The sequence below is a fragment of the Myxocyprinus asiaticus genome, chromosome 41 (genome assembly GCF_019703515.2).
Source record: "Myxocyprinus asiaticus isolate MX2 ecotype Aquarium Trade chromosome 41, UBuf_Myxa_2, whole genome shotgun sequence".
Lineage (NCBI taxonomy): Eukaryota > Metazoa > Chordata > Actinopteri > Cypriniformes > Catostomidae > Myxocyprinus > Myxocyprinus asiaticus.
In genome coordinates, this window is record NC_059384.1 from 27,289,973 (window position 1) to 27,317,061 (window position 27,089).

General features: G+C 38.7%; 1 protein-coding gene across 3 annotated transcripts in view; it reads right to left on the reverse strand.

Annotated features, from left to right (window-relative positions):
- Positions 1–27,089, reverse strand: part of LOC127431962 (partitioning defective 3 homolog) — a 687,732-nt gene that overhangs the window by 242,159 nt on the left and 418,484 nt on the right. For all 3 annotated transcript variants that reach the window (XM_051682650.1, XM_051682649.1, XM_051682648.1), the window contains one exon: positions 442–590. In XM_051682650.1, coding sequence (XP_051538610.1) covers positions 442–590 — 149 coding nt within the window. The remainder of the gene's footprint in view (positions 1–441; positions 591–27,089) is intronic.

The following is a 27,089-nucleotide window of genomic DNA, read 5'->3' on the forward strand; positions in this document are numbered from 1 at the left end:
AAAGGTAAATTCTGCTAAAGAGCCCTCAAAAGCCAATTCTATGCATATTAATATTTAACAAATCTCTCACTTTCTATACTCTTTTAAATTTGATGTACCTGTTATTCTGCCTAATCCTACAGTATTAACTTTAACATCAAGAGCTGTGCTGGCATACAAACCTTAGATCAGTGTTTCTCAATCCTATCCTGGAGTACCACTAAGAATACACATTTTAATGTCTCCTTTATCTAACACACCTGATTCTACTATTTAGCTAATTAGTAAAGTGCTTCATGATCTCCATGAGTGTCAAAAAGGTGTAATGTTAGTGGTACTCCAAAAAAAAGATTGAGAAACACTGATGATATACTGCACTGCTTGACTGGACAGGAGGAGGGAGAAGCAAAGCAGGGACAGGAAGTGGTCTGGGGAGTTACCGTTTAAAATTTGAATAGTTACCTAAGTCCATACTCTTTGACTTGCGACTCTTAATAATCTCTAGCTGTGCAGGATCGCCGTACTGTTTGGTCCGCTTTTCAGACATGCTCTGCCTTCCAAAGCCTTCTCTCTGAAACACGGCATCCATATCTGCATCTGGACTGAGGGAACTGAAAGAGAGAGAGAAAGAGTGTGAGAGAGAGTATTTAGAAAATAAGAATAAGAAAACATTAGCTCTATTTTTATTATTTAATAAAATATTTTATCAAAAAATATAATATAATATAGTAATGTAATGTAATAGAATTATCAGCATGTTAACTAATAAATACTACTACCATTACTACTACTACTTTTTAAAAATGTATAACAAAAATACAAATATACATGTATCATATACAGTACGTATACAAATTTACATAAAATAATATATTATATAATGTTATTTATTAAAAATATTTAATATATTATAGAAGTATACTGTTTATATTATAAGAAATATAATAATTTAAAGATGAAATATGTCAAAATACTTTCTTCTATCACAGAAGAATATAATATACAGAGACAACTATAAGTAAGCCATTCATAAAAACTTTAAACACTGTGCCTCTGTGGCGCTAAGAAAATTCCTGTGTTTGTTTTGAGCGACCCACATAGTCCTGCCCCAACAACGTTAATAAACCAATGTTGTGAGTTGGGGGCTCACACCCCTCATCTGCTATTTGTTTGATCAATGGCAGATGAGGGGCATATTCAGAAAGCTTTTATTGAAAACTGTTTATTTGTGCAATTCCATTCGGTGGCGCTAGTGTCACAGAAATTACATACTTCAGCTTTAAATAATACTTATTTAAATATTTATTATAATAATTACATTACTACTATTATTATTATTATTATTATTCAGATTTATTGAGCAATGTTGGAGGCAACTTACTAAGGCAAAAATACTAATACACTGTACTTTAGTAATAATTTAGTCTCATTTATTCAACAGATATAATAGAGAGCATCAGAGAGAGGTAGCTGAATGGGATCGGGACATGTTGCAAGCCTCGAACCTGCATAACTCACATCAAAACCACAGCTCAACATTTTAGCTACATGTGTGTCATGCCTCCAATAAAAGGGTTAGTAGATCTTGTTTTAAAAATTAGATTAATCTATAGTGTCAGACTACTCTGATAAAGCTGATTGAAAATAAGCACAAAAAGTCATTGTGAGAAAAAAAAGAGAGAGAGAAGAAGAAGAAGAAGAAGAAGAAGGGGAGAGAAAGAGAGAGAGAGAGAGAGAGAGAGAGAGAGAGAGAGAGAGATGGTAGCATTCTAGCAGACAGTCTCCTTCAACAGGGGTCCACTTCAGACCCACCTCTCCTCCACACAACTCTGTTCAGCTGCCCACTTTAAAGCGCACTTATCCTCAAGCCCTGTGGCAGCAGCATGTTTGAGTCTAAACAATAAACAAGCGCCTGGATAACACCTCCATCAGTAACATGCACAGTAAACACCCAAATCTACTGCTGGACATGTCCCCTCAGTGCAACAGGTCAATGACAAACAAATGAATGATCATTATTCATTCTTCCTTTATTTCTCCATAACACACACACGTGCACACGCACACACGCACACACACGCACACGCACACACATGCACACACGCACACACACTTGTGAAACTGAACATTATTATTAACCCTCTGTTATTGTTTGGGTCATTTTTGACCCATTTGACTTTTCTTTTTAAAATAAAATTGGGTTCCTATATAGGAGCAGTACAAGCCTTGCTTACTTTTCCTCCACTTGCCATCTGAAATAAAAAAAAAAAATGGACGTGAAAAAGTGTGACACTCTTACTGCTGTGGGAAATTTGACCCACCATAGAAAATGATTGGGTGAGACTAACCCACGGTGCATTTTTAAAAACATTTTTTATTTATTTTTTATTTATTAAAATAAAATAAATATATCAGCCACAATCAGCCGATCATCAGCTTTGGTTGAAAGAATATTCTTTGTAAAGCTTCTTTGGAGAGAGAAAAAAAAAAAAAATCTATTGGAATTTGAATATAAACATAAATTAACATACTTCTGCTGTATTCAAAAAGTTATACCAATAAAACAGCCTACAGATGTCGGAGAGGACCAATCAACATTTGCATACAGTGTGCAATGAGAGTTAAACTTCTGCATGCAAAATGTAGACAGAAACATACACAAAGCAACTTACAGAGGGAGATGATAAAATGGAGGCAAATTAAAGTGACACAGAAACTTTTTATGTGTGCAAGTATGTGTATGTGTGGAGAAAGACAGAGAGACAGAGAGAGTTCTCACGCTAATGACCAGTGTGAATAAACCGCAACTTAACCAAGCACCTAAAGACTCCTAAAAGTTGTATGTGTGTGTGTGTGGTAGTGAGTTGGCAGAGCAGGTGGCCAAGGGCAAAACTGAGTCAGTTCGTTATTCAGAACATCAGTGACACACACACACACACACACACACACACACACACACACACACGCACACGCACGCACTCAAACACACTAACTAGCACATACTGTAGTAAGTTGTAGTTGTACAAATTTTCATGCTAATAGTAACTGAACAAACAAACCATGTACTTACACAACCTCGCAAACAACAAAAACACATACGCTCATATAAATGAGCAACATGATGTTGTGACGGTGGATTATATTTGTATTGTTTGTGCCTATATTTCTCCTGAATTTGAATGAATGAATGTGTCAGATTAACACTCAAAAGCCCTTCACACATGAATTATTACATCAACACTGCTGATTGGCGAGCATCTGAATTTGATATTATTAGCTCTTTCCATTAAGATCCTTGTTAAATCAGCATCAGAGCCACAGGAAGTGAAAAGAAAGTCAAGTCAAGTCAAGATTTATTTCTAGAGCACATTTAAAAACAGAGTTGCACCAAAGTGCTGTACAGTAAAATATAAAACATATCAAGAAAAAAAAAATCCAGGAGCAAAAACGCAAACGCAAGTGACAACATTAATAAACAACATGCGGCAAACAAAATATACAGCACAATAAACAGAATACAGTCTGTATAATTAAAACATAAAACACTTAAGCTAAGAATTATCAAGAGATAGAGAATACAGATAAGATTTAAGAACAGATTTAAAACTAGCTAGTGAAGGAGCAGACCTCACGTGAAAGGGCAGGCTGTTCCAAAGTTTGGGAGCTGCAGCGGAGAAGGCCCGACCACCCTTAGTTTTGCAGCGACAACGAGGGACAGATTAAAGAAGTTGATTACACAATCAAAGTGCTCTTTGGGGAGAGTAAGGAATCAAAAGGTCACTGATGTACTTCGTTGCGACACCAGTTAAAGCCTTGTACACATAGACATCAATTTTAAAATCAATTCTATAATTGACGGGAAGCCAATATAAAGTTGCTGAAATGGGAGAAATATGATCCCTCTTTTTGTACCGATGTACAACACATATACTGGATTTATATATTTTATTTCTTAAATAAGGGACTAGATGCTCTACTTATTGTCAAATAATTTATACTGCATACTAAGAACGATCATATCTCTCAAAGACTCCAGAATGTATATGAGAAAATCTTTCATTTTGTTTGCTTTCTGAGTGAAATAACCACACCTTTGTACCAGCTTAAGGTGGCCACACTGGTTTTTGGAATACAGAAGCTGACTTGTTGCTAGTCCAAGGTGATTTATTGGCTTTATCTAGCTTTACAAAGATGGTTAACAAGGTTGAAATTAAGCCTAGCATGTGGTAGCTTAGCGGATCAACTATACAAATCAAGACTGGACAAGCTTATGAACACAAAGGACAATCTTGGACCAGCTAAAACCATGTAGAACCACTTACCATCAGGAGTTTCCTGCAGGGCAGACAAGAAATTTGTTTCTCATGGGTGTATGAATAAATTCCTCTATGAATGTGGAAAAAAAAAAAAAAAAAAAAGAAATTGTTCTGTCACATTTTACTCTTAATTGTTACATGTTTACATTTAACTGGCTTACTATTGAAACTTGGTATTGTGGTGTTGCTTATATTGTTGGCTCCTTTTAATATTTTAATATTATTTTTTCCCCAGCCTGATCTCATGAAAATTATGTGACTGTGGCGACATTTTTGCAAAATGATATTATGTGGTTTCTTACACGTATCGCAGCAGTTATGATGTAAGTTAGTTAGTTAGTTAGTTAGTTAGTTTGCTTTTATTGTCCCCCTTAGGGGAAACTATTTTTGCTGCAAGGTGCCAAAACAGACTCGCATTCTAATCACAATAAATCACTATTCCCATAAACAACACAATTACAAATACAACAGCAGTACAAAATACATAATACACAATACAAATACAAATACAAATTGCACAAAATTGCAACATATGGTCAGGTTATTTAAATCTGACCATGAAGAGTTCAGTAACCCAATGGACACAAAGGAGGCCTTAATTTGATTTGTTCTACCTCCTGGCACTCTAAAACGACGACCAGACGGCATCATCTCGAATTCTTTCTGTAATGGATGATCAGGAATATTGAGAATCAAGTATGCCTTACTTTTTTTTTATTATTATTTATTTATTTTTTAATTTTTTTTATCCCCTTTTCTCCCAATTTGGAATGCCCAATTCCCACTACTTGGTAGCTCCTCACGGTGGCACCTCAATCCGGGTGGTGGAGGACAAGTCTCAGTTGCCTCTGCTTCTGAGACAGTCAATCCACGCTTCTTATAATGTGGATCGTTGTGCATGACACCATGGAGACTCTGCATGTGGAGCCTCATGCTACTCTCCGCGATCCACGCACAACTTACAACTTACCCGTTGAGAGCGAGAACCACTAATCGCGACCACGAGGAGGTTATCCCATGTGACTCTACCCTCCCTAGCAACTGGGCCAATTTGGTTGCTTAGCAGACTGGGCTGGAGTCACTCAGCACACCCTGGATTCGAACTTGAGACTCCAGGGGTGGTAGTCAGCATCAATACTCACTGAGCTACCCAGGACCCGAGTATGCCTTACTTAAAACCTGTCTATAAAAGATATCAATGGGCTGGGCTTGATTTACCCCAATGAATTTTCCTGCCACCTTTACAAGGATAGTTAATCTATTTCTATTTGACAAATTAAGAGTGCCAAACCATGCCAAAATACAAAAGGAAAACACTGATTCAATAAAACTCTTATAAAATAGGGTTATCATTGTAGAACATACATTAAATATTTTAACTTCTTTAAAAAGAACAGTCTTTGTTGAAATTTATTACAGACAGCAGAGACATTTGATTCAAATCTTAGTTTGTTGTCAATCACCGTTCCTAAATATTTGTTTCCCAATCTGTCACTCACTCGACGTTGTGTCGATGTAGTGACACTAGGGGTCACTCTTGGGAGCCCGAGACACCTCTGGTCTTTGATAAAAGGCCAATGAAAATTGGCGAGTGGTATTTGCATGCCACTCCCCTGGACATACGGGTATAATTATAATTATAATTATAATTATAATTATAAAAGGAGCTGGAATGCAACCACTCATTCAGATTTTCTTTTCGGAGCCGAACGGTCATGCTCACTGAGCTGAATTCCCACGACTGTTCATTCACCTCTGCTGGATCTGACGGCGCATTTCAGCGGCTTCTCCCCCCTCTGCACTGGTGCAATGCAGAGAATGCCCCTGGGCGCTTCGGCAGAAATAAGAGTATATTCTGTAAAAGAGTATATTTCTCTAATAGAGCGGCACACACGGAACGTCTTTTTAAAGACGCGTCTTTTTAAAGATGCCTTTCTGATTGTGTGTTATTCCTGGTTGCGCTCGTTATCTCTCGCCTTCTGACAGTCACGATCACTGTCTTTCGTGTCTGGGCACTGCTCACGCGGAGACGTCATGGTCATGTTCTCATTGCGAGGACATGTCCATGGCAACGATGCGGTTGCGGCTCGCCTTCATAAGAAAGCAAGCCACCCCAGAGGCTCCCCGCCTCGGTCCTTTTACCCATGGGTATGAGGCCAGCGCGGCTAGCACTGGGGGTGATTTGGGGACCCCAATGGGACCGCCTCCGCCGGGTATCCCCCCGCAGACCTTCCATTCCCCAGCACGCTCGTCTGCCCCATTAGGGCTTCTGGATGAGTCCACCGGCTCGTCTCATGGCGAGTTCGACCTCTTATTCGGAGCCTGTGAAAGTGATGAGCTCTCGAGTGCAGCATCGGAGAGCGGGCTCGTCCAGTCAGACGCGGAAGTCTCAGCTGGGCTCCTCCCTTCGGGGAAGATTGCCCAGTCACAGGCTGATGCGGAGAAGACGACATGCTTTCCCGGGCAGCTGCGAGCGTCAGCTAAAGTGGAACCCTCTGCTCTTCCCTGAACCCTTACGGCTCGATGATTGGTTCCTGGGCTTGCGGCGCCGCTCACAGCCATTACCCGCCCCCGTTCCTTTCTTCCCGGAAGTGCATGAAGAGTTAACAAGGTCATGGGAGGCACTTTTTACTGCCCGGTCCCGATCTTTTCAGCTTCCCCGCCCGCCCTCACTACCCTTGATGGTGGGGCGGCCAAGTGGTATTCGGCAATCCCCCGGTAGATAAAGGTGCTCGCGGTGCACCTATGCCCGCAGAGCGCCGCCACCTGGCGCGGGTGCCCAAAGCCCCCGTCCAAGGCCTGTAGGTTTTCGTCGTCTCTGACGGCCAAGGCCTACGGTGCCGCTGGACAGGTCGCCTCTGCCCTGCACACCATGGCTCTCCTGCAAGTCCACCAAGGCACTAAAGGAACTGCAAGAGGGTAGTTCCACCCCGGGATTGATGCAGGAACTGCGCTCGGCGACCGACCTCGCTCTCCGAGCGATGGAGGTCACGGTGCGGTCTCTCGGGCGGACGGTGTCCACATTAATGGTACCACAGCGCCACCTTTGGCTCATCCTGGTCGAGATGGGTGAGGCCGACAGGACACGATTCCTTGCTGCCCCCATCTCCCAGGCTGGCCTATTCGGCGACACCGTCAAGGACTTTGCCCAGCAGTTCTCGACGGTGGAGCAGTAGACGTAGGCTATCCAGCATATCCTGCCCCGGCGCGGCTCAAGATCCCGCACCCCATCTACTTGTCACCAAGGGCATCCCCCTGCAGTGACTGCACCAGCTCCACTGCAGGAAGCAGATGCCACCCATCTCGCGGCCGCCCAGAACCCGTGAAAAGCTTCAAAGCGCCCTTGAGACGGGCGACCCAGGGACGACGAAACCCGCTGCTCTGGAGCTAGTAAGCAGACCTCTCCATCTTTTTGTTACCTTTTGCATTTAATTGCCCTGCATGACCAAGTGGCTGAAGTACTCAAGAGTTCAGCAAGAGTGGTTTCCTTGTTCCTTGGGTCACGTATCCGTTGTGCACGGCCGTCATCATGACCACCGTCCACCACTCTATTTGGCATGTTTGGCGCTCCAGTGGCAGTCTCACGCCCCTGAGCACCCAGCTGTGACAGTCTCCACAGGTCAGGAGGACAGGCCTCTTCCTCCCCCATCCAAGGCTGTTCCGGGGGTGGTCACAAGAAGCCAGGTAAGTGCTTCGATGTTCTTAGACTCAGCACGGCCACGACATGGTGTGGCACCTCAAGCTCCGCCCCGCCACAAGGCCCCACCTGCCGGTACGTCCGACGACGTTGTCCCTTTGGTCCCCCTTGTGCGGAACTTGGACGCGTGGCTTGCGCTTTCCAATCCGTCGAGTTTTTGGAGAGACTCGCTGCCGGCCCAGTACATGTGCTAACTAAGAGTCCTGTTCTGGGGTAGGTGCTCCGCATGTGGCGGTTCCCTGTAAGGCTAACCCCATGCGATATATATCTTCCGCTAGTTCGTTTCCCTTTTGGCAAACTGCGTCTTCCTTGGGCAAAGCCCCTCTGCCCCAGTCTCCATGTTTGTAGTAACTCCTCCCCCGTTGGGTAGGATCTACCTTGAAGACTTTCCGATTAAAAATCCCCCCCTCTCTTTGGGCGAGGTGTGGTCTCCGCGGTGTCTTCCCCTTCGGAGGGACACCCCCCGACTAGACCTGGTGGCCCAGTCATATATTCCCCCTTCTTTTTTAGGGAGTGGAAAAAAAGAAGGGGAAAAGAGCCATGACTGGGTTAGCCTGTCTCTATCTTTTGGGTAGTCGACTTGTCCCCAAAGGGCCGTTCGACACTCACAACTATGTTGGGGGAGGTTACGTGTCGACCTGGTGTGCTGCCTATGAGGCACACAGTAGTCTGCCCACCACACACCAGTTCACATAACACAGTTCAGCCAATTGTGGCGTTTCATATAGGGACCCCTAGTGTCACTACATCGACACAACGTCGAGTGAGTGACAGATAGGGAACGTCATGTTTACTTGTGTAACCTCCGTTCCCTGATGGAGGGAACGAGACTTTGTGTCCCTGCTGCCACAGCGCTGAACTACCCGCTGAAATGGCCGGACCTTATATCGGCTTCTCAGCATAAAACCTGAATGAGTGGTTGCATACCAGCTCCTTTTATACCCGTATGTCCAGGGGAGTGACATGCAAATACCACTCGCCAATTTTCATTGGCCTTTTATCAAAGACCAGAGGTGTCTTGGACTCCCAAGAGTGACCCCTAGTGTCACTACATCAACACAACGTCTCGTTCCATCCATCAGGGAATGGAGGTTACACAAGTAACCATGATGATTTGTCAATCAGTGTAATATCTGATCCTTTTATATTTGTCAACAGTGGACTTGGTATTGACCTCCTAAGGTCAATTAACATATCCTTTGTTCGTTTTTTTTTCACATTTATCTGAAGATAGAATTTACTACTACACATCACAAAATCGTCCACCACTGTGCCTGAAGAAGATTCACTATCACAGAGTCATCAGTGTATTTGATAATGTGTCCATCCTCATACGAACTATGACAGTCATTAGTGTACATATTAAGAGGTGATAAGCAACATCCTTGAGGTGAACCAGCAGAACAAGTTAACTGTTTAGAATATGCATCATTGAATCACTGTGATCTTTCAGTTAAAAAAATCCAAAATCCATCCAGCAACATTCAAATCAAGATTAAAAAGGGAAATAAGTTTCTCTATTAACAAATGAGGCTGAATGGTGTTAAAAGCTCAGGAAAAGTCGATAAATAGAAGTCTTGCATGTGCTTTAGATTTTTTAAGATGTTTAAAAACAAGATTTAAAAGATAAAGTATGGCATCCTCAACACCACTTCCCTCTCTATAGGCAAACTGCAGTGGATCAAGGCAAGCCCCAGTCTCCCGTAAAATCACTTACCTACTTAATTTTTCAAAACAATTCATAATTAACGATGTTAAGGCGACTGGTCTGAAATCATTTAATTCGCTTGGAGCGCTATTTTTTGCCACAAGGAATATAGTAGATTGCTTCCATATTCTAGGCACCCTTTGTTCTCTAAGAGACTGTGAAAAAATAAGCAGAAAAATTCCACATAACTGTTCTGCACAAATCTTTAGCACCCTGCCTCTGATATTATCAGGACCTGGGTTTTTCTTAACATCTGTATGTTGAAAAAAAAAACTTTTAACCCTATGAACTTCAATATTTGCAAATTTGCTCGATCTTGTCCTCTGTTTTAAAACAGTAATTTATGTATTAAAATCATCAAACTGTAAATAAAACTCATTTATCAGCAAGATACTTATCTGAATTAAAACCATTTAATTTAATCTCCTTAGTATTGTTATCCTTACATCCCGCCATACTTTTCATTCCCTGCCATGCTAATCTTAGATTGTTACCACCCAACTGATCTTCAGTCTTGTCTTTATATTTTAACCTATCTTTATTCATTTCTGCACTCACAACCTTACTGATTTATCTCACTTAAATTTTCCCAGCTGAAAATCTATTTTCTTTTTGTCCAAAAGATCTTTTGTGCTTTTTGAGATCCAAGGCTTATTGTTTGGAAATACTTTAACCACCTTAGAAAGAACAACACATTCAGTACAAAAGGAAACATATCCACACACAACCTCAGTGAGTTCATCAATATTGTCCGTAGCAGCTTGAAAGACAGTCAGATCGGTACAGTCAAAACAACCCTGTAGGGTCAAGGAACTGTCCTCGGTCCAAACTTGAACCCTCTTTTTCTTCACCTTCTCCCTATGTAACACCGATTTATAAACAGGGAGAAGATGAACTATGTTATGATCAGAAAAACCAAGAGGAGGACTGGCAACAGATCTCATGCCCCCTTAATAGAGCCAAAATAGAGATCTAGTGTATTATTGCACCTAGTGTGACAGGTGACATACTGATAGAAAGTGCTCAGTGACTTCTTTAAATTACAGTTATTAAAATTTCCAAAAATACAATGTGGCGCATCTGGCGAAATTGAATGCAGTTTATAAATTATGTTTCTAACAGTTTTCGCTGCAAAATGATTGTTTGCTCTCGGATGAATGTACACCACTGTGATAAATATCTGTGGGAATTCACGCGGTAGATAGAATGATATTTTGAACCAATTGATTTGATATCAGGTTAACACAGTCTTTCTCTCACTGTCAGACAGACTGACACTGTCAAAGAAACTCTCCCACCTTGGTTCTTCCCCGTTACCTCTCTATCTCTGTCCAGACGAAGCAGAACACCAAATCCACCAATCTCCAGAGAAGAATCGAGGTCCTGGGAAGTGAGCCAAATATCCGTACGTGCGATTACCCCTGCGTTCTTGTAACCTCGGAGATGGTTAACGTTTGCCTGCAGTTCGTCAACTTTATTTCTCAAAGATTGCGCGTTTGCTAGGATTATTGTTGGTAGCGGTACGCGGTTTATCCGCTGTAGCCCTTTCACACGCTCCCGCACACCTCCATTTCTTGCCATGCTTCCTCCTACTCGACTCGTATCAAGAAGGCCTTTCTCCTGGTTTAGTAATGTCTTTGTGACGAGTCTGTATGTCAGTTTTGGGCCAAAACAACCGACAATCCAGGGATTCATCCATTGGAATATCAAAATCCCGTTTACTCCATTTAAGTCCCAGTAAAAACTCCCTAGAGTACCGGAGTCTGTTTGTTTGCTCATAGTATGGATGGCAGATAACTCCACTAGTAAAAATTGCCAAAATAATCAAATAAAATAGCTCCATTATATCCGATCTTGTGCAATAACATTTAACATACACTTGCTGCAACACAAATAAAAATGATAAAATATATTTAAAAGAAACACAATAGCATGAAACACCACGAGCACGAGGACGAACACCTGATGCCGGTCGCCACTAGAGCAGCACCCCCCATGTACTAGCAAAATGTACACTGTGTTGTTAAAACAGATTAGGTTTTTTAAGGTTGATGCTCTTTCCAGTTTAAAATTACTGTACCTCCCTACCCTAAACCTTAAAACAAACATAACCAATAGTGTCATAAAAAGCAAATATGTGATTAAAAAAAAAAAAAAAAACACTAACAAAATATCATAACCCTTAATTGAATTATGGAAAGTGTTTACACGAAATGTAATGTATTTAATTCAGATTAAATCAGTTTCATTGAGCCAACATAATTTAGTTGGATTAGGTCAAATGAATGTACTATAGTAGTTGTAACTCAAATTAATTAGGTTTATTTAATAAATTTTCTTGTGATGGTCCAACTTAATTTATTTTATTAATCATTAGTATATTCCAGGTGAACAAGTGTAAGGAGAGTGTAACTGTAGCTGGGTTTTCATCTAAATATTTAGCATTTTTTAAGTGCATTTCTAAAAATTTGACTAAAGAAAATATGAATCGTGGCACGTTTCCATCTACTATGTCAAGCGCATTATCTTGAGGAAACCTGCCTTATCATGATGGAGCAGCTGAATGACGTTTTGCAATAAACTGTTTCCATCACCTTAATGCACATTTTAAATAATGCGAAACACTAGAACATTCCATTTAAAGCGAATTATGAGAGTTTATTCGCATATCAAGCATCTCCATTCAGGATTTCAATTGCAAAATTTTTAAATGCACATAAAAATAGTTGGATGGAAACCCAGCTAATTGCAATGTCAATTTAAAGCTGAAGTACTGTATGAAACTTTTTCAGCATTCTTGCTTCTATCCCAGCAGAGACAACTATAAGTAAGCCATTCATAGGTAAATTTTCTCAAAAACTGTAAACACTGAGAATCTATGGTGCTTTTTGTTTTGAGCGACCTGTCTCAAGATAGACAGTAACATTGACTAGACCAATGGCGTGAGTTGGGAGTGGGAATATCTGACTGATTGAACAACTGTAGGCGAGGGGCGTATTTAGAAAGCTGTTTTGAAAACGTTTATTTTTGCAATTCCGTTTGCTGGCGCATGTGGCACCTAAATTACATACTTTAATAGCATACAGCATACAGCTTTAATAGCAACTATTAAATTAGAGCTAAGCAGCACTAACAGTTTTTTTTTTTTTTTTTAGGATTGTTTCCACACTAAAATTAAAAATAACACACAGTTAGTGAAACCTGACACTCAAGGAGCAGAACCTCAGCCCAGATATGCACAACTCTAAGCACATTCTCAGCATCACACTTTTTTTGCAAAACACCACACATTGTTTTGCAAAACACTAAACACACTTCTCTACATTAGAATAGAAATATAACATGATGTCACTTCTTTGCTATTTCAAGGCACTGCCTTTCAAAATACCACACCTATGAACCAATTGATCAAACACGGCCGTCAGTTGTACAGACACTTAAGTGCTTAATTGTAAACTCACCAATCAGGCGTAAGCACTATAACATATCAACAGGTGAGTTTACCTGTCTTCAACCACAATGGAAAGCAACGTTGCAGTAAGAAAAAGAGGGTGAGTGAGGATGAGAGGGGGAGCCCATGAAGGAGGAGGGATAGGGAGAGGAAGAGGTAGACCTGGAGGAGGACGTGGACAAAGAAGACGAGGACCATATTTATCAGATGAGATTCAAGCAAGATTGGTTGACCATGTTGTAAACCATGGGTTGACATTGAGAGAGGCTGGACAGAGAGTTCAGCCCAACCTCAGCAGAAATACTGTTGCGACAGTAATTCAGACATTTCGACAAGAGCACAGGTAAAAAAAAAAACAAAAAAAACTTTTGTACAGTGTAAGATTATCCATGAACGAAGCCATCAAATGAACGTGTAATGTATTATCCATGTTGTAAAACCAGTGAATTAACCAGTATCATTGGTAATCAGGGATTTTCATGTTTTGTTACTTAAACGTGTAATATTTATGAAAGTATGTCACATTTAGTATGTAAATGCTTGATGGTTTACGTAGAGAATGTTGATGACAACGAATGTCATGTCTCTTGCAACGCTTTCAAGATATAAAAGTTCATGATTAAACATTCACTATTTTTGAGCGGGAATTTTGCACACAAAGGATCATAAATCAACTCTGAAAAGGACAGACCAGTCGACCATGTGACTCTGAAAAGTCACTTCTGATTGGCTCAGGACACCTTTGGGGGGTGTGGCCAATGTCAGTTCAAAACTTTCCTTCCAAGAAAAAACTCTTGCTGCTTTTCTCTGGCTTCTGCTCTCTTGGAATCCTCTCTTGGAACCGTTACTTGGTCTCCTCTCTTCAGCTCTCTTGCTTCTTCCTAATCCTCCGTGCCATGTAGAGTCCAAGGAAAACTCGGGACACAAAAGTCCCGAGGAAGCCTCTCAATCTCTTCTCTATGGTTCAGAAATCCAACGGGAGTCACGAATCCTTCTTGCAGAAGGCCTCGCTTCATTCAGACAATAACTATTTGATCATAACAGAAGTCCAAAACATTGACAGAACGAACTTTCTACAAAGAGCCAAAGAACCAAGCAACACAAAGAACGCAAGGAAACGCAACGACACGCAAGTACATCTCCAGACTTTTGCTCAAAGTGCTGGTGTATTAGTTAAATACTTTGGGTAATCTGATTGCAAATCGATGTAGACTCGAAGGATAAATGGTTCTTAAGGCATGGTCACCATACTCCATAAAGTTCATTTTCTCTGTACTGATCATTTATTTAACATTCTGTCACTACTCACCAACCTGTTTCATGTTTTATGTGTTAGATTAGTTTATGTTTAGAATAGCAATAAAGTTTGTCTGTATTCAAAGATGATTTGACTGTGGTATATTTTGATAAATAATCTCATCCCTGTTTTTAAAAGATTTCGCTTCAAAGCTATACCTAAATATGTGTAATATTATTTTCAGTTAGCCATGAGAATAATATTACTCCAATAAGTGAATTAATCATAATTCCCTTATTAAAGCTAATTCCTTACAATAGAAATTGTGAGTGGATACAACGAGATGTTGTATTACGATTTTAATGATGGAGAATTTTATTCAGACAAATAATCTAGTTATTTGTCATTTATCTAATTTATAATGGTTGTCGAACGTGACTAATTCCATTATAAATTTCCTTACATAATAATGTAGAATAAGAACAGTTCAATTCCTAGCTCACACATACTGTACTGTTTTCTTTACATATAATGCTGGAGGTACGCGGGCACTTTAAATCATCCCGTGTACATTTATACTACCAAATTTCCTACATACAGGTGCATCTCAATAAATTAGAATGTCATGGAAAAGTTCATTTATTTCAGTAATTCAACTCAAATTGTGAAACTCGTGTATTAAATAAATTCAGTGCACACAGACTGAAGTAGTTTAAGTCTTTGGTTCTTTTAATTGTGATGATTTTGGCTCACATTTAACAAAAACCCACCAATTCACTATCTCAAAAAATTAGAATATGGTGACATGCCAATCAGCTAATCAACTCAAAACACCTGCAAAGGTTTCCTGAGCCTTCAAAATGGTCTCTCAGTTTGGTTCACTAGGCTACACAATCATGGGGAAGACTGCTGATCTGACAGTTGTCCAGAAGACAATCATTGACACCCTTCACAAGGAGGGTAAGCCACAAACATTCATTGCCAAAGAAGCTGGCTGTTCACAGAGTGCTGTATCCAAGCATGTTAACAGAAAGTTGAGTGGAAGGAAAAAGTGTGGAAGAAAAAGATGCACAACCAACCGAGAGAACCGCAGCGTTATGAGGATTGTCCAGCAAAATCGATTCAAGAATTTGGGTGAACTTCACAAGGAATGGACTGAGGCTGGGGTCAAGGCATCAAGAGCCACCACACACAGACGTGTCAAGGAATTTGGCTACAGTTGTCGTATTCCTCTTGTTAAGCCACTCCTGAACCACAGACAACGTCAGAGGCGTCTTACCTGGGCTAAGGAGAAGAAGAACTGGACTGTTACCCAGTAGTCCAAAGTCCTCTTTTCAGATGAGAGCAAGTTTTGTATTTCATTTGGAAACCAAGGTCCTAGAGTCTGGAGGAAGGGTGGAGAAGCTCATAGCCCAAGTTGCTTGAAGTCCAGTGTTAAGTTTCCACAGTCTGTGATGATTTGGGGTGCAATGTCATCTGCTGGTGTTGGTCCATTGTGTTTTTTGAAAACCAAAATCACTGCACCCGTTTACCAAGAAACTTTGGAGCACTTCATGCTTCCTTCTGCTGACCAGCTTTTTGAAGATGCTGATTTCATTTTCCAGCAGGATTTGGCACCTGCCCACACTGCCAAAAGCACCAAAAGTTGGTTAAATGACCATGGTGTTGGTGTGCTTGACTGGCCAGCAAACTCACCAGACCTGAACCCCATAAGGAATCTATGGGGTATTGTCAAGAGGAAAATGAGAAACAAGAGACCAAAAAATGCAGATGAGCTGAAGGCCACTGTCAAAGAAACCTGGGCTTCCATACCACCTCAGCAGTGCCACAAACTGATCACCTCCATGCCACGCAGAATTGAGGCAGTAATTAAAGCAAAAGGAGCCCCTACCAAGAATTGAGTACATATACAGTAAATGAACATACTTTCCAGAAGGCCAACAATTCACTAAAAATGTTTTTTTTTTTTTATTGGTCTTATGATGTATTCTAATTTTTTGAGATAGTGAATTGGTGGGTTTTTGTTAAATGTGAGCCAAAATCATCACAATTAAAAGAATCAAAGACTTAAACTACTTCAGTCTGTGTGCACTGAATTTATTTAATACACGAGTTTCACAATCTGAGTTGAATTACTGAAATAAATGAACTTTTCCATGACATTCTAATTTATTGAAATGCACCTGTATATTAGTGGTCGAATGCGGCAAAGATTCATAAACAAATTAATTATTTTCATATAAATTCGCTACAACAGTAAAATCAGTACAATGTAGCCTACTATATGCACTACATCAGTACTTTTTGGTACCCATTCACTGCATTCCATGTTTGAAACAATGCCTTGTACACTGTTCTGTGACATTTTACATGTATTTTGATTGGTCTACATAGGATTGAGGGTCGAGAACTTCGAGGAAGGGGCCCCATATTCACAAGGAACAAGAGAGAGCTATTGTAAACATGGTTTTGGACAAAAATGCGATATGCCACGGAGAATTTCAAACAAACACAGTTTTCAATGTCTATCAGGTCTCTATCAACATCTATCAAATACAGATGAAACAGCTCTACCGAGTGCCATTTGAAATAAATTCTGAGAGAGTAAAAGACCTGCGGCATGAATATGTGGAGGTAAGTAATACATTTCAGTACTGTTCATTGCACACAAACTTTTTACACGTAAATTTATAGTAGGCCTATATTGAACTACACAATGTTGTCTTTCAGAGTTTTGGTAATGGATGCTGATGCAATCCTGCATTAATTTAGCTTCATAGATGAGGCTGGGTTTCTTCTGACAAAAGTAAGAAGAGGGAGAAACATCATTGGCCACAGAGCTATTTTGAATGTCCCGGGCCAATGTGGTGGTAACATCAATGTGCACTGCAATCACGCAGAATGGGGTCCTCCACCAACATGCCAACTTAGGTCCTTACAGCACGGCCCACATACTCACATTTTTCGACAGACTACACAACATCGTCACAGCAGAAGACCAAATGGATGCAGAGCAGATGAGATACATTGTCATCTGTGACAATTATCTTTCCACCGATCTGCTTTGGTCCAAAACTGGTTTCATCAGCATCCACAATTTTCACTCCAATACCTCCCACAATACTCTCCCTTCCTTAACCCCATTGAGGAGTTTTTTCGGCATGGCAGTGGAAGGTTTACAGTCTCCAGCCCTACGTCGGGATACCCCTCATTCAAGCCATGGAGGTGGCCTGCGACCTAACTGATGCAGGATCTGTGCAAGGATGGATTCACCATTCAAGAAGATTCTTCCCCCTCTATCTTGCGAGAGAGGACATAGCCTGTGATGTGGATGAAGTGCTATGGCCAGATCCAGCTAGGTAAAGAGATGATGCTTAGGGTGTTTTTTTTTTGGGGGGGGGGGGGGTTTACGCTTTTGTCTCCACGAATGTTTTTGCTGTGTTTATGTACTATATTCTATTTAGAATATGTTCTGTTCTGATTTTCAGTGCAAAATGCAACCTTTGGAAATGCATGGATGTATTGACTGATTCTACAATGTGGAGAGAAATATTTTCATCAGTGTGCAGTACTGGCCTTGGGTGTTGTGTTTGGTCAATATATTAATGTACTTTAACAATATCTCTGTAAAAATCAAACCAAGTTTAGTTTAATTAGGTAACTTGAACAATCAGCAAAAATCTTCTTCTTTTTTTTTTTAGTAATGGCGAGTTTTTGACGGTTAATGCTCTATTGAGTTTTAAATCAGGAAAGCCGATCTCCCTACCCTACACCTGAAACCTAAACTACAGTGTCATAAACGCAAAAATTTGATAAAAACGCAATTGCTGAAGCAACCACATCATTTTGTGGTGCTTCTAAGACTTCGGCTCATTTTGCAATGTTGACCAACTAGACTTATTTGGTTTACTACTGAAATTTAGTATTGTGGCATTGCAAATATTGTCTCTTGAACAACTGCCTGTGTTTTTCCTTATTTTGGAGACTCTTTTGATAAACATTCCTGCTAAATAAATATGAATGCAAATTTAATCCTACAAGTCAACAATAATATGAAGAAAATTGAATCCTTATGACCTTAAAGCCAGGATATTCTAGCAAAACTAAGATATTAAAGCAAATGTTCTCACAACTCTGTTTTGGAAGTTGTATTGCATCCAATGTTCGTGTAACTTTACAGTGTATAAAGCATAAGTTTAAAAGGCATCAGGGACAGTTCTCTCAGCACATATTCCTTAATCCTAAACAAACAGAAGAGGAGGCAGACGTTCAAACCGCATCTCATCGTCCTTTCCCAGGGATTTAAACGTCAAAATGCAGTCGCTACCTCGTTCCTGTGAGCCTCCCTCTTAAAATCTCACATTATTTTTGTTCAAAAAACTCTTCTTTTGTCCCTCTTTCCTTTTCCTCCAACTCACCAAACATTTTCAGTGTTTTAAGTCCCGAATCATTTTTCTTGAAATCTGTTTCTTGCTGTTTGTAATTCTCTGCAACCCGATAGGAGCTCCTGATGTACAGTAAATCGTAAAAACATGTCTGAACTTTGAAAACAGCATAGGATCAAAACAAGGTTTAAAAGAGCCAAACAACTTAATGCAAGCTGCACTAAAGAGAATTTCACAGTATCGGGACTGCAAAATAATTCCACTACAAAATGAAAGAGACTGCAATAATAACGTGGCTTGCATGAGTTGTACACGTTCGATACTGATCTGGTCTCGGCTCGGTTAGTCTACTGAAGTGCTGCTGTGATCTGAAGTGTTGGGCCGACAAAGTGCTTGTTGTGTGTGTGACATGTAGACGTGTTGGATGTGTTTTATTAGAGGGGGTAGACTTGTGTGTTCTTGGTATCGATCTCAATGTTATGATGCTTGATTGAATGTGTGCTGCCTAGCAGATATCGACTGAATGAATGTAGGCAAATAGAAGGAGAGAGAGAGCTACTATATATTGTAGATAAGGTCAAAGTATTCTTTTTAGACTTACTCACTTTTAAACCCTGCTGCAATTATAATATTGTATTTATTTATTTTCCTCTCCTAGTATATTAAAGACTATAACTCACTGGCTCACATTCACAACGTAAACACACATTGTCTCTGCTGATCTGCAATTATCTGAAACCATAATAAAGACAAACACATGCACAACTATTGAGTATTTGTCTTATCTTTTTTGTTGTCTTTTTGTTGGTGTGTTTTCATCTTGGGGGAAAAAAGTAGATGAAGTTCAGTAGTTGCATACTGTATGTGTGTGTATGGTGAGGAGAGATGTTGCAAGTGTAAATCCTGCTGAGACGAATTTAAACCCCAGTATGATGAAAACTCTAGAGGGTCGAATGTGAAAAACATCAGTGAGGTGTATAAACACACACACAATAAGATCAGGAAGTTGCAATATGTTGAACATATTGGAACAACAGAACACCACTGTGCAATCTTAATATTCATATACAACAGGGATCCATTAGCATTTGGGGAGAGGAGAAATTGTAATTAAAACAGTCAAGCACACAGCAACATACCAACACAATATAACTCAAATAAGAATTATGAATTTCATTTACTTCCAAGAGGTACTGTGTTAACAAAGTATAATAAAAAAATAAATAAATAAATAAAAATTGAGCATGTGCATTACTCCTACAAAAGTAATATTTTGAAAATCAGCTATTGAAAAAAAAAAAAAACACACACATTGTTCGCCACTAATCAAAATATTGGACTTTGTCAGTTTGAACCAGTCTGGCCATTCTCTGTTGACCTCTCTCATCAACAAGGCATTTCCGTCCGCAGAATTGCCGCACACTAGATGTTTTTTTGTTTTGTTTTTGGCACCATTCGGAGTAAATTCTAGAGACTGTTGTGTGTGAAAATCCCAGGAGATCAGCAGTTACAGAAATACTCAAACCAGCCCATCTGGCACCAACAATCATCCATGTGATTATCTAATCAGCCAATCGTGTGCCAGCAGTGCAGTGCAAAAAAACACGCAGATATGGGTCAGGAGCTTCAGTTAATGTTCACATCAACCATCAGAATGGGGAAAAAATGTGATCTCAGTGGTTTGTGATTTGGACCGTGGCATGATTGTGCAATGGACCCATCTCAAGAGAGACAATAACATTGACTCGACCAATGGCGTGAGTTGGGGGTGGGACTATCTGCTTGTTCGATCAATGGCAGAAGGGGGGCATATTCAGAAAGCTGTTTTGAAAACCATGTTTATTTTTGCAATTCTGTTTGGTGTTGCTAGTGGTGCAGAAATTACATACTTCAGCTTTAACTAATGTTAACAAATGGAACCTTATTGTAAAGTGTTACCAATATTTTATTTTGTGAGAAGAAACCGCAAAGGAAATCGGTTCCTGGGACAATTGTCAATTGTCAACAAACTGACCAGTCCACACACCGTACACAGAGCACTAGCACTCCACTTCACTCTATCAAAATTAAGTCATTAGAGGATCTCCAATTAACTCTACTAGCAGACAGACAGGATGCTCGGCTAATAACAACATTCAACTGCCTTTAGACAGACTGCTGGAGTCAAAGATGACTGAAAGCACTCTAGCAACAAGATTTGCCATCTGATTTGATGCAAGAGAAGATTGTCAAGTAGACAGTGAGTATGGGGTCAGAGTCAAGCAGAGAGTGTCAGGATCAGGTCAACTGTTGAGTTACACATTAGATTTCTGAAATGATAGAGGATGATTACGTTGCAAATATTATTAAATCTGTGTAAGTGAAAGCATGTCTGGCTATAAGTTTTAATTATTTGCAAGACTTTTGACTCTAAATTCTAATTTGATGAGCTGCATATAAAGGTGTTGTAAAATAGCCAATATATGCGCATCTGTAATAATATAATGCATAATTTAATTTTATATTATTGCGGCAAGTTACTATATTTACTTTAAACAGCTTACAGTTAGATTTATTAAACAGAATATTTTATCATATTGCTGTTGTTTGTGGTCCTAAGAATAGTTTTAACTCTTTTTCAGATACAAATATACATTTTAATTATAATTTTTTTTAATGTTGAGGTCAAATATGATATGTTTTCTCGATATTTTTGATAGGATTCCCCCAACATTTAATTGCAGCAAAATTACTGTAATGGATGGTCTCTCATTGCTTATTGCTTTAATACAACAGCACACATAATACTTTATTTAATGGTCATTATTACACTTAGGTGCCACATACACACTCGCACACACACCTAAAAATTATTGCAGCTGTAAACTAGGTCACTTTATTAATGAGTCTTGTGCAGATTGTGGTTTGGTTCTGCTAAAGAACCATTGGTCTTGTGTGTAGCCCTACAAATATGTTAATGTGAGATACGCTCCTGTGTGTGCACCCACAAAACTGATGAAAGAGGCCATCCTTCATGAAAGAAAGAAAGAAAGAACAAAAAAAAAGAAAGAAAGATTGACCGAAAGAAATAAAAAAGAATGAATGAACAAAAAGAAAGAATAAAGGAATAACAAATTAACTAACGAATGGACACAAGTAAAAAAAAAATAAACAAAACAAATGGAACAGACGGACAAACAAAAGAAACAACAAATGAAAGAACAAATGAAAGAACTACAAGAAAAACAAACAGACAAAAAAAGAACAAACAAAAATAAAGAACCAGCGAACAAAGGAACAAAATATATAAAAAATGAATAAACAAAGAATGAACGAAATAACAAAAGAAAGAACTAAAAGAAAAACAAATAAACAAAAGGATGAACAAACAAAAGAACTATTGGAAAAACAAACAAAAGAATGAACAAATTAATGAAAAAAAGGACAACAGAGCGAATGAAAGAATAAATGAAGGAACATACGAAATAACTAAAAGAAAAAACATACAAACAAAAGAACAAAGATGAACAAATGAACAAACAAATTTATAAATTAACAAACAAACAAACAAACAAATGAAACAATGAAAGGAGCAAACAAAAAACTAAAGAACAAACGAATGAACAAACAAGTGAAATAACGAAAGAAATACAAAAATAAATGAACGATAGAAAGAAACGTGTGATTGTGTGCTGCTATTGGAAAAATATAAAGCCATAGGCTACTTCTGTATTATTGCTAATTGCGGTGTACAGTATGTACTGCATACTGTACACATGATGCAACATTTCTGTAAGCTTTAAACAAACATTTAATATCAACCTGATATTTTACCCAAAATTGAATTAAAAATACAAAACAACCATTTTTATTTCCTAGATGACATCTGGATACCACACTCATCAAACTAGACATGCAATTTAATTAGGTCAAGTGACAAAAAAATGTAGCATAGTAGTGTTTAAAATGCTTATCTGTTGCACTAAGTGTTCTATTTCACATACTATTAAAACAATAGTAGGCAGTATCCAGTGTATACTTCATAAGTAGATCACCAGACAGATAGTTTTAAGAGGTTGGAAGTCGGCTGGAGCGCCCCCATTTCAAATATCTGGCTTTTTTGGAGGGCTCTCGAGGAGGGACAGTGGAGAGAGAGGTTTAGTGGATATATTGTGTGTGATAGTTATATATATATTTTTTTGTTTGTTTTTTTGATTATATTGTCTGTAATCATGTGACCATTGGGGTGTTGTTGGGGATTGGAAGAAAGAAGAAAGTAAAAGAAGAAAAAAAGAAAAAGAAAAAAAAAGATAGTTTTCCATTCCAAAAATAGCCTGTGTGTGTGGTCTTTTTCTAAACATGGTTTTTTTCTAGTAGTGCCCTCTTGTGGGTGTGTAAGTGCTACAGCAAACAGATGCACATATGTGTTTAAATATACAGGCACCGATTAATCAGCAAGATATGCGTGTGTGTCTTCTGCTAAATTCATTTAGCCATGAATCTGCGTGAGAGTGTATAAAAAAAAGAGAGAGGCATTGGAAGAGAGTAGTGTGCTTATAAGGCCTCTTAAACATGAATAATTTAGACAAGCCTGAGGCGCTGCTACACTGCACACTTCTGCCAAGAGTTTGTGTGTCTTTGTGTGTTTGAATATATGTGTGTGTTGTTTGTGAATGACAACATTGCCATGACCTTAATCCATTATGACAAACATATGACATCACATGAACAAAAGACACGCAACATAGCAACATAAGTAAACTGATTCATTAGGAAAGAGAAAGAGGGAGGGAGAAAGAGAGAGAGAGAGAGAGAGAGAGAGAGAGAGAGAGAGAGAGAGAGAGAGAAAGAAAGAAAGAAAGAGTTTGTTGGAAAATGTGCAGAGAGAAAGTTTTCTCGTGGGACTGAGAGGGAGAGATTGAAAGTGGACAGAAATGAATTACTCAAGTCACTTGCTTTAGGAGCCTCTTTTAGCCTAACGCTAACACGCTAACACACACACACACACACACACACGTTTCAAACAGCAAAGGGATTCCCACAGTGGCCAACAGGTAAAGTGTGTGCTGTCTGTACAGATGATACATAAAGCGACTAAGGCTATGTTCAGACTTCAGGCAAATCTGATTTTTTATCAAATCAGATCTTTTCAAGCAGAATGTCCGCACTATTAATTGCAAGTGATCAAATCAGATTTGTGCGTTCAGACATAACCAACCTATCTGCATGGGTTGCTTTGGTAATGACGTAGCTATAATCACGTGACGATGCTTTCAAAACAGATGCACGAAAAATGGAGGTGCATCATCTCGCTCTCCATATAAGCATCCTGTCCAGTCGCAGTGCAGAAATATTGTGATGTTCCGTGCTGCAGTCACCGATTTTTGACGTCATCGTTGTGTGTGTTGCGTTAAGAGTGACGCAAAAGACCATTTGAAATCCGATTTGAGCAGCCAGAACGTCCGGACTGAGACGCATCTGAAAAAATCATTTGCATTTGAAACCACCTCCCGATGTGGTTTGAATCAGATTCGGAAAAATCTGATTTCATGTGGTTTTTTGCTGTCCAGACTATCAAAACTCATCTGGATACAATCTGGATATGCAAAAAATTGGATTTTTAGTGGCAGTCTGAACATAGCCTAAGTGGAGAAAAGCCAAATATTTAGTAACCTTTACTTCTGAAAAACAGACATCAACTCCTTACAACTATATTCCATGGTATCCTACAATACCATAATTACTACAGTTATTATCTTTTTTACAATAAAACTGTGGTAACTTGGTAATAGCTGTTGTCATCAAAATAAATACATGAATAACTAAATAATAAGAATAAAATAAAAAAGATTTCAAATGCTTACACTGTATTACACATATTACTTCAATATGGGTTCACAATAACTAGCAACGATTCTTTTGGTGGAAACTGTTTTTAACATGGTAAGCTTTTGTAAGGGAAATAATGAAGTTGCCATATATTTTAATAATTATGAATAAATTGCAAAATTTGTAACAAATGTAAACAAAGAGAAGTGGATATTAGATGCTTCCTGCTAGCAAAGCTAGCATGGACTGCAGTACATCATGCATTCTCTTCAGTCAAGAGAGTCACACTCAGTAACACTTTACTTCTGAAACCAATTTATCAATTTTGTATTAAAAGGCCTTCAGCACACTTCATAACATTACTTAAATTCTGTTAGACAGTTAAAAAAAGCTACAATAGCTGACTAGATCTTACATGCTAATATAGCTTATGATATCTATGTAGCAAAATATCATACTGATTACTGATAAACCTGGGTCTATGGTGAAATAAGGGTCGGCACTAAAAGAAGGGGGATCATTTGTGACTAGCTGTCAGGTAACAAGTCATAAAAGTGTGTGTGGGGGGGAGGGGGGTGAACAAAAAAAAGAACAAAGGAATGACAAATGAAGTTGATAGTGGCACACACACACACACACACACACACACGAACACACTAGAAAGGAACAGCTCCACGCCACTTTTAGGCCCCAAACATTCAACTTGAATCAAAACATGGAACCTGGAGAGCGCGGCTTGTTCTCCCCACAGCTGTCATCATCGCAGTGGGACGTTACGGAAAACACCATTACAACCCTGATTTATTTATCAGCTCTAAAATTTCACCGCTGTGTGCAAACATAATGGGCTGCGATTTGGGCTTTATGACAGAATAGATATCACAAAACATTAGTCTGGCTCAATCAATGCACTCCATGAATCATTAAATGGTGAATACTACAACATTTTAATAATGCATACAAATATGACTCAGCACTTGCTATGTGAGTTTGAAGGATTCACAATTATTAAAACACTTGGTTTTGCTTTTGATTTTTTACAGTTTCACTGAGTTGATGTATTGGGTGCGGTTACACAGGAGCCATTTAAACCCGGGTCTATGGTGAAATAAGGGTCGGCACTAAAAGAAGGGGGATCATTTGTGACTACCTGTCATGTAACAAGTCATAAATGTCAATGTAAAAAGTTTGTAGTGATGTGGTTTCTCTGGCTGTCCAAATGCAGTTTAAATTTGTGTAAGTGATATACTGTAGGTGGACATACATAATACACCCCTCATATAGTCTAAATAAATATTTTGGCATACAGTGGGCATCGGTGGGAGTGTTTGCGCTATCTGTAGGTGTATGCGCACAAACTGTGGGTGTACTCGATGTTAATGAAGTGGCACAAGCAGTATTTTAATATTATTATGTTCATATTTACAATTGTATTTATGATCTAATTTGTATTAATATTTTTCCAATCTTTTTTAAGTCACTGCAAAAGAGCCCCGTGGGTGAAGTTTTTTTTTTTTTTTATAATACGGGAGGTGGTTATATAGGATTTTTTGACCACTTCGTTATTTTTTTTATAATATTTTAGTTTCCTTTTAGGTATAATTTATATATATATATATATATATATATATATATATATATATATATATATATATATATATATATATTATTTATTTATTTATTTTTTTATTTTTTTTTTTTAATAAATGATTTTAATTTTTAAAGCAAAATCAACCAGCATAATCCACAGCCTAACCTGGAAGGCCAATACAACCACTGTTAATACTAGCCAGGATTTGTGTGTCACTTGATTCAATATGATTAATAATACTTACATTCTATATAATTGAGATTAATTGATTGATCGATTAATCCATTTGGACAAGGATTAAACAAATCTTTAGCTACAAGAATTAGTTACCCCTTATTTCAGTTGCAAAATCTACCCAAAGGCCTTGTCAATGGTCAATTAATATTAAATATTTTAAATATTAACATATATAAAATATGTAAGGTATAATGTATAGTCAGCAAGTCATTATTGCCAAATAAACCCCCACAGGGTGATCATGTCTTGAAGGTAATTACTCATGTGGGGTTTATTTTGCGATTAAGACTGACTGACAGTACATTGTCCCGCTTATTACACGGCTAGGCTACCTACCAAATAAATAAATAAATGGACATGAAATGTTAATTTGCACTAAAATAATGTTATTAGATGAGAAGAAAGAGACTGCAGAGTCTCAAGAAATTGCTGAATTCCACCTCCGGTTTGCTTTCTGTTGGTGTGTAAATATTAAAAATGACCATCTGACTGCTCATTATCCAGCTTATTACAAAACTGCTTACAAATTAAATAAATAAATGGCTTTGAATTTAAATTGTTTTATTGTCTTGCACAGATTGCAGAGTAATATGAGAAGTATGAAAGATGACTCACAATACCCGGATGACCGGTCTGATACCAATTTATCCCCGGTCGTGTGGTTGTTATATGGAAACATC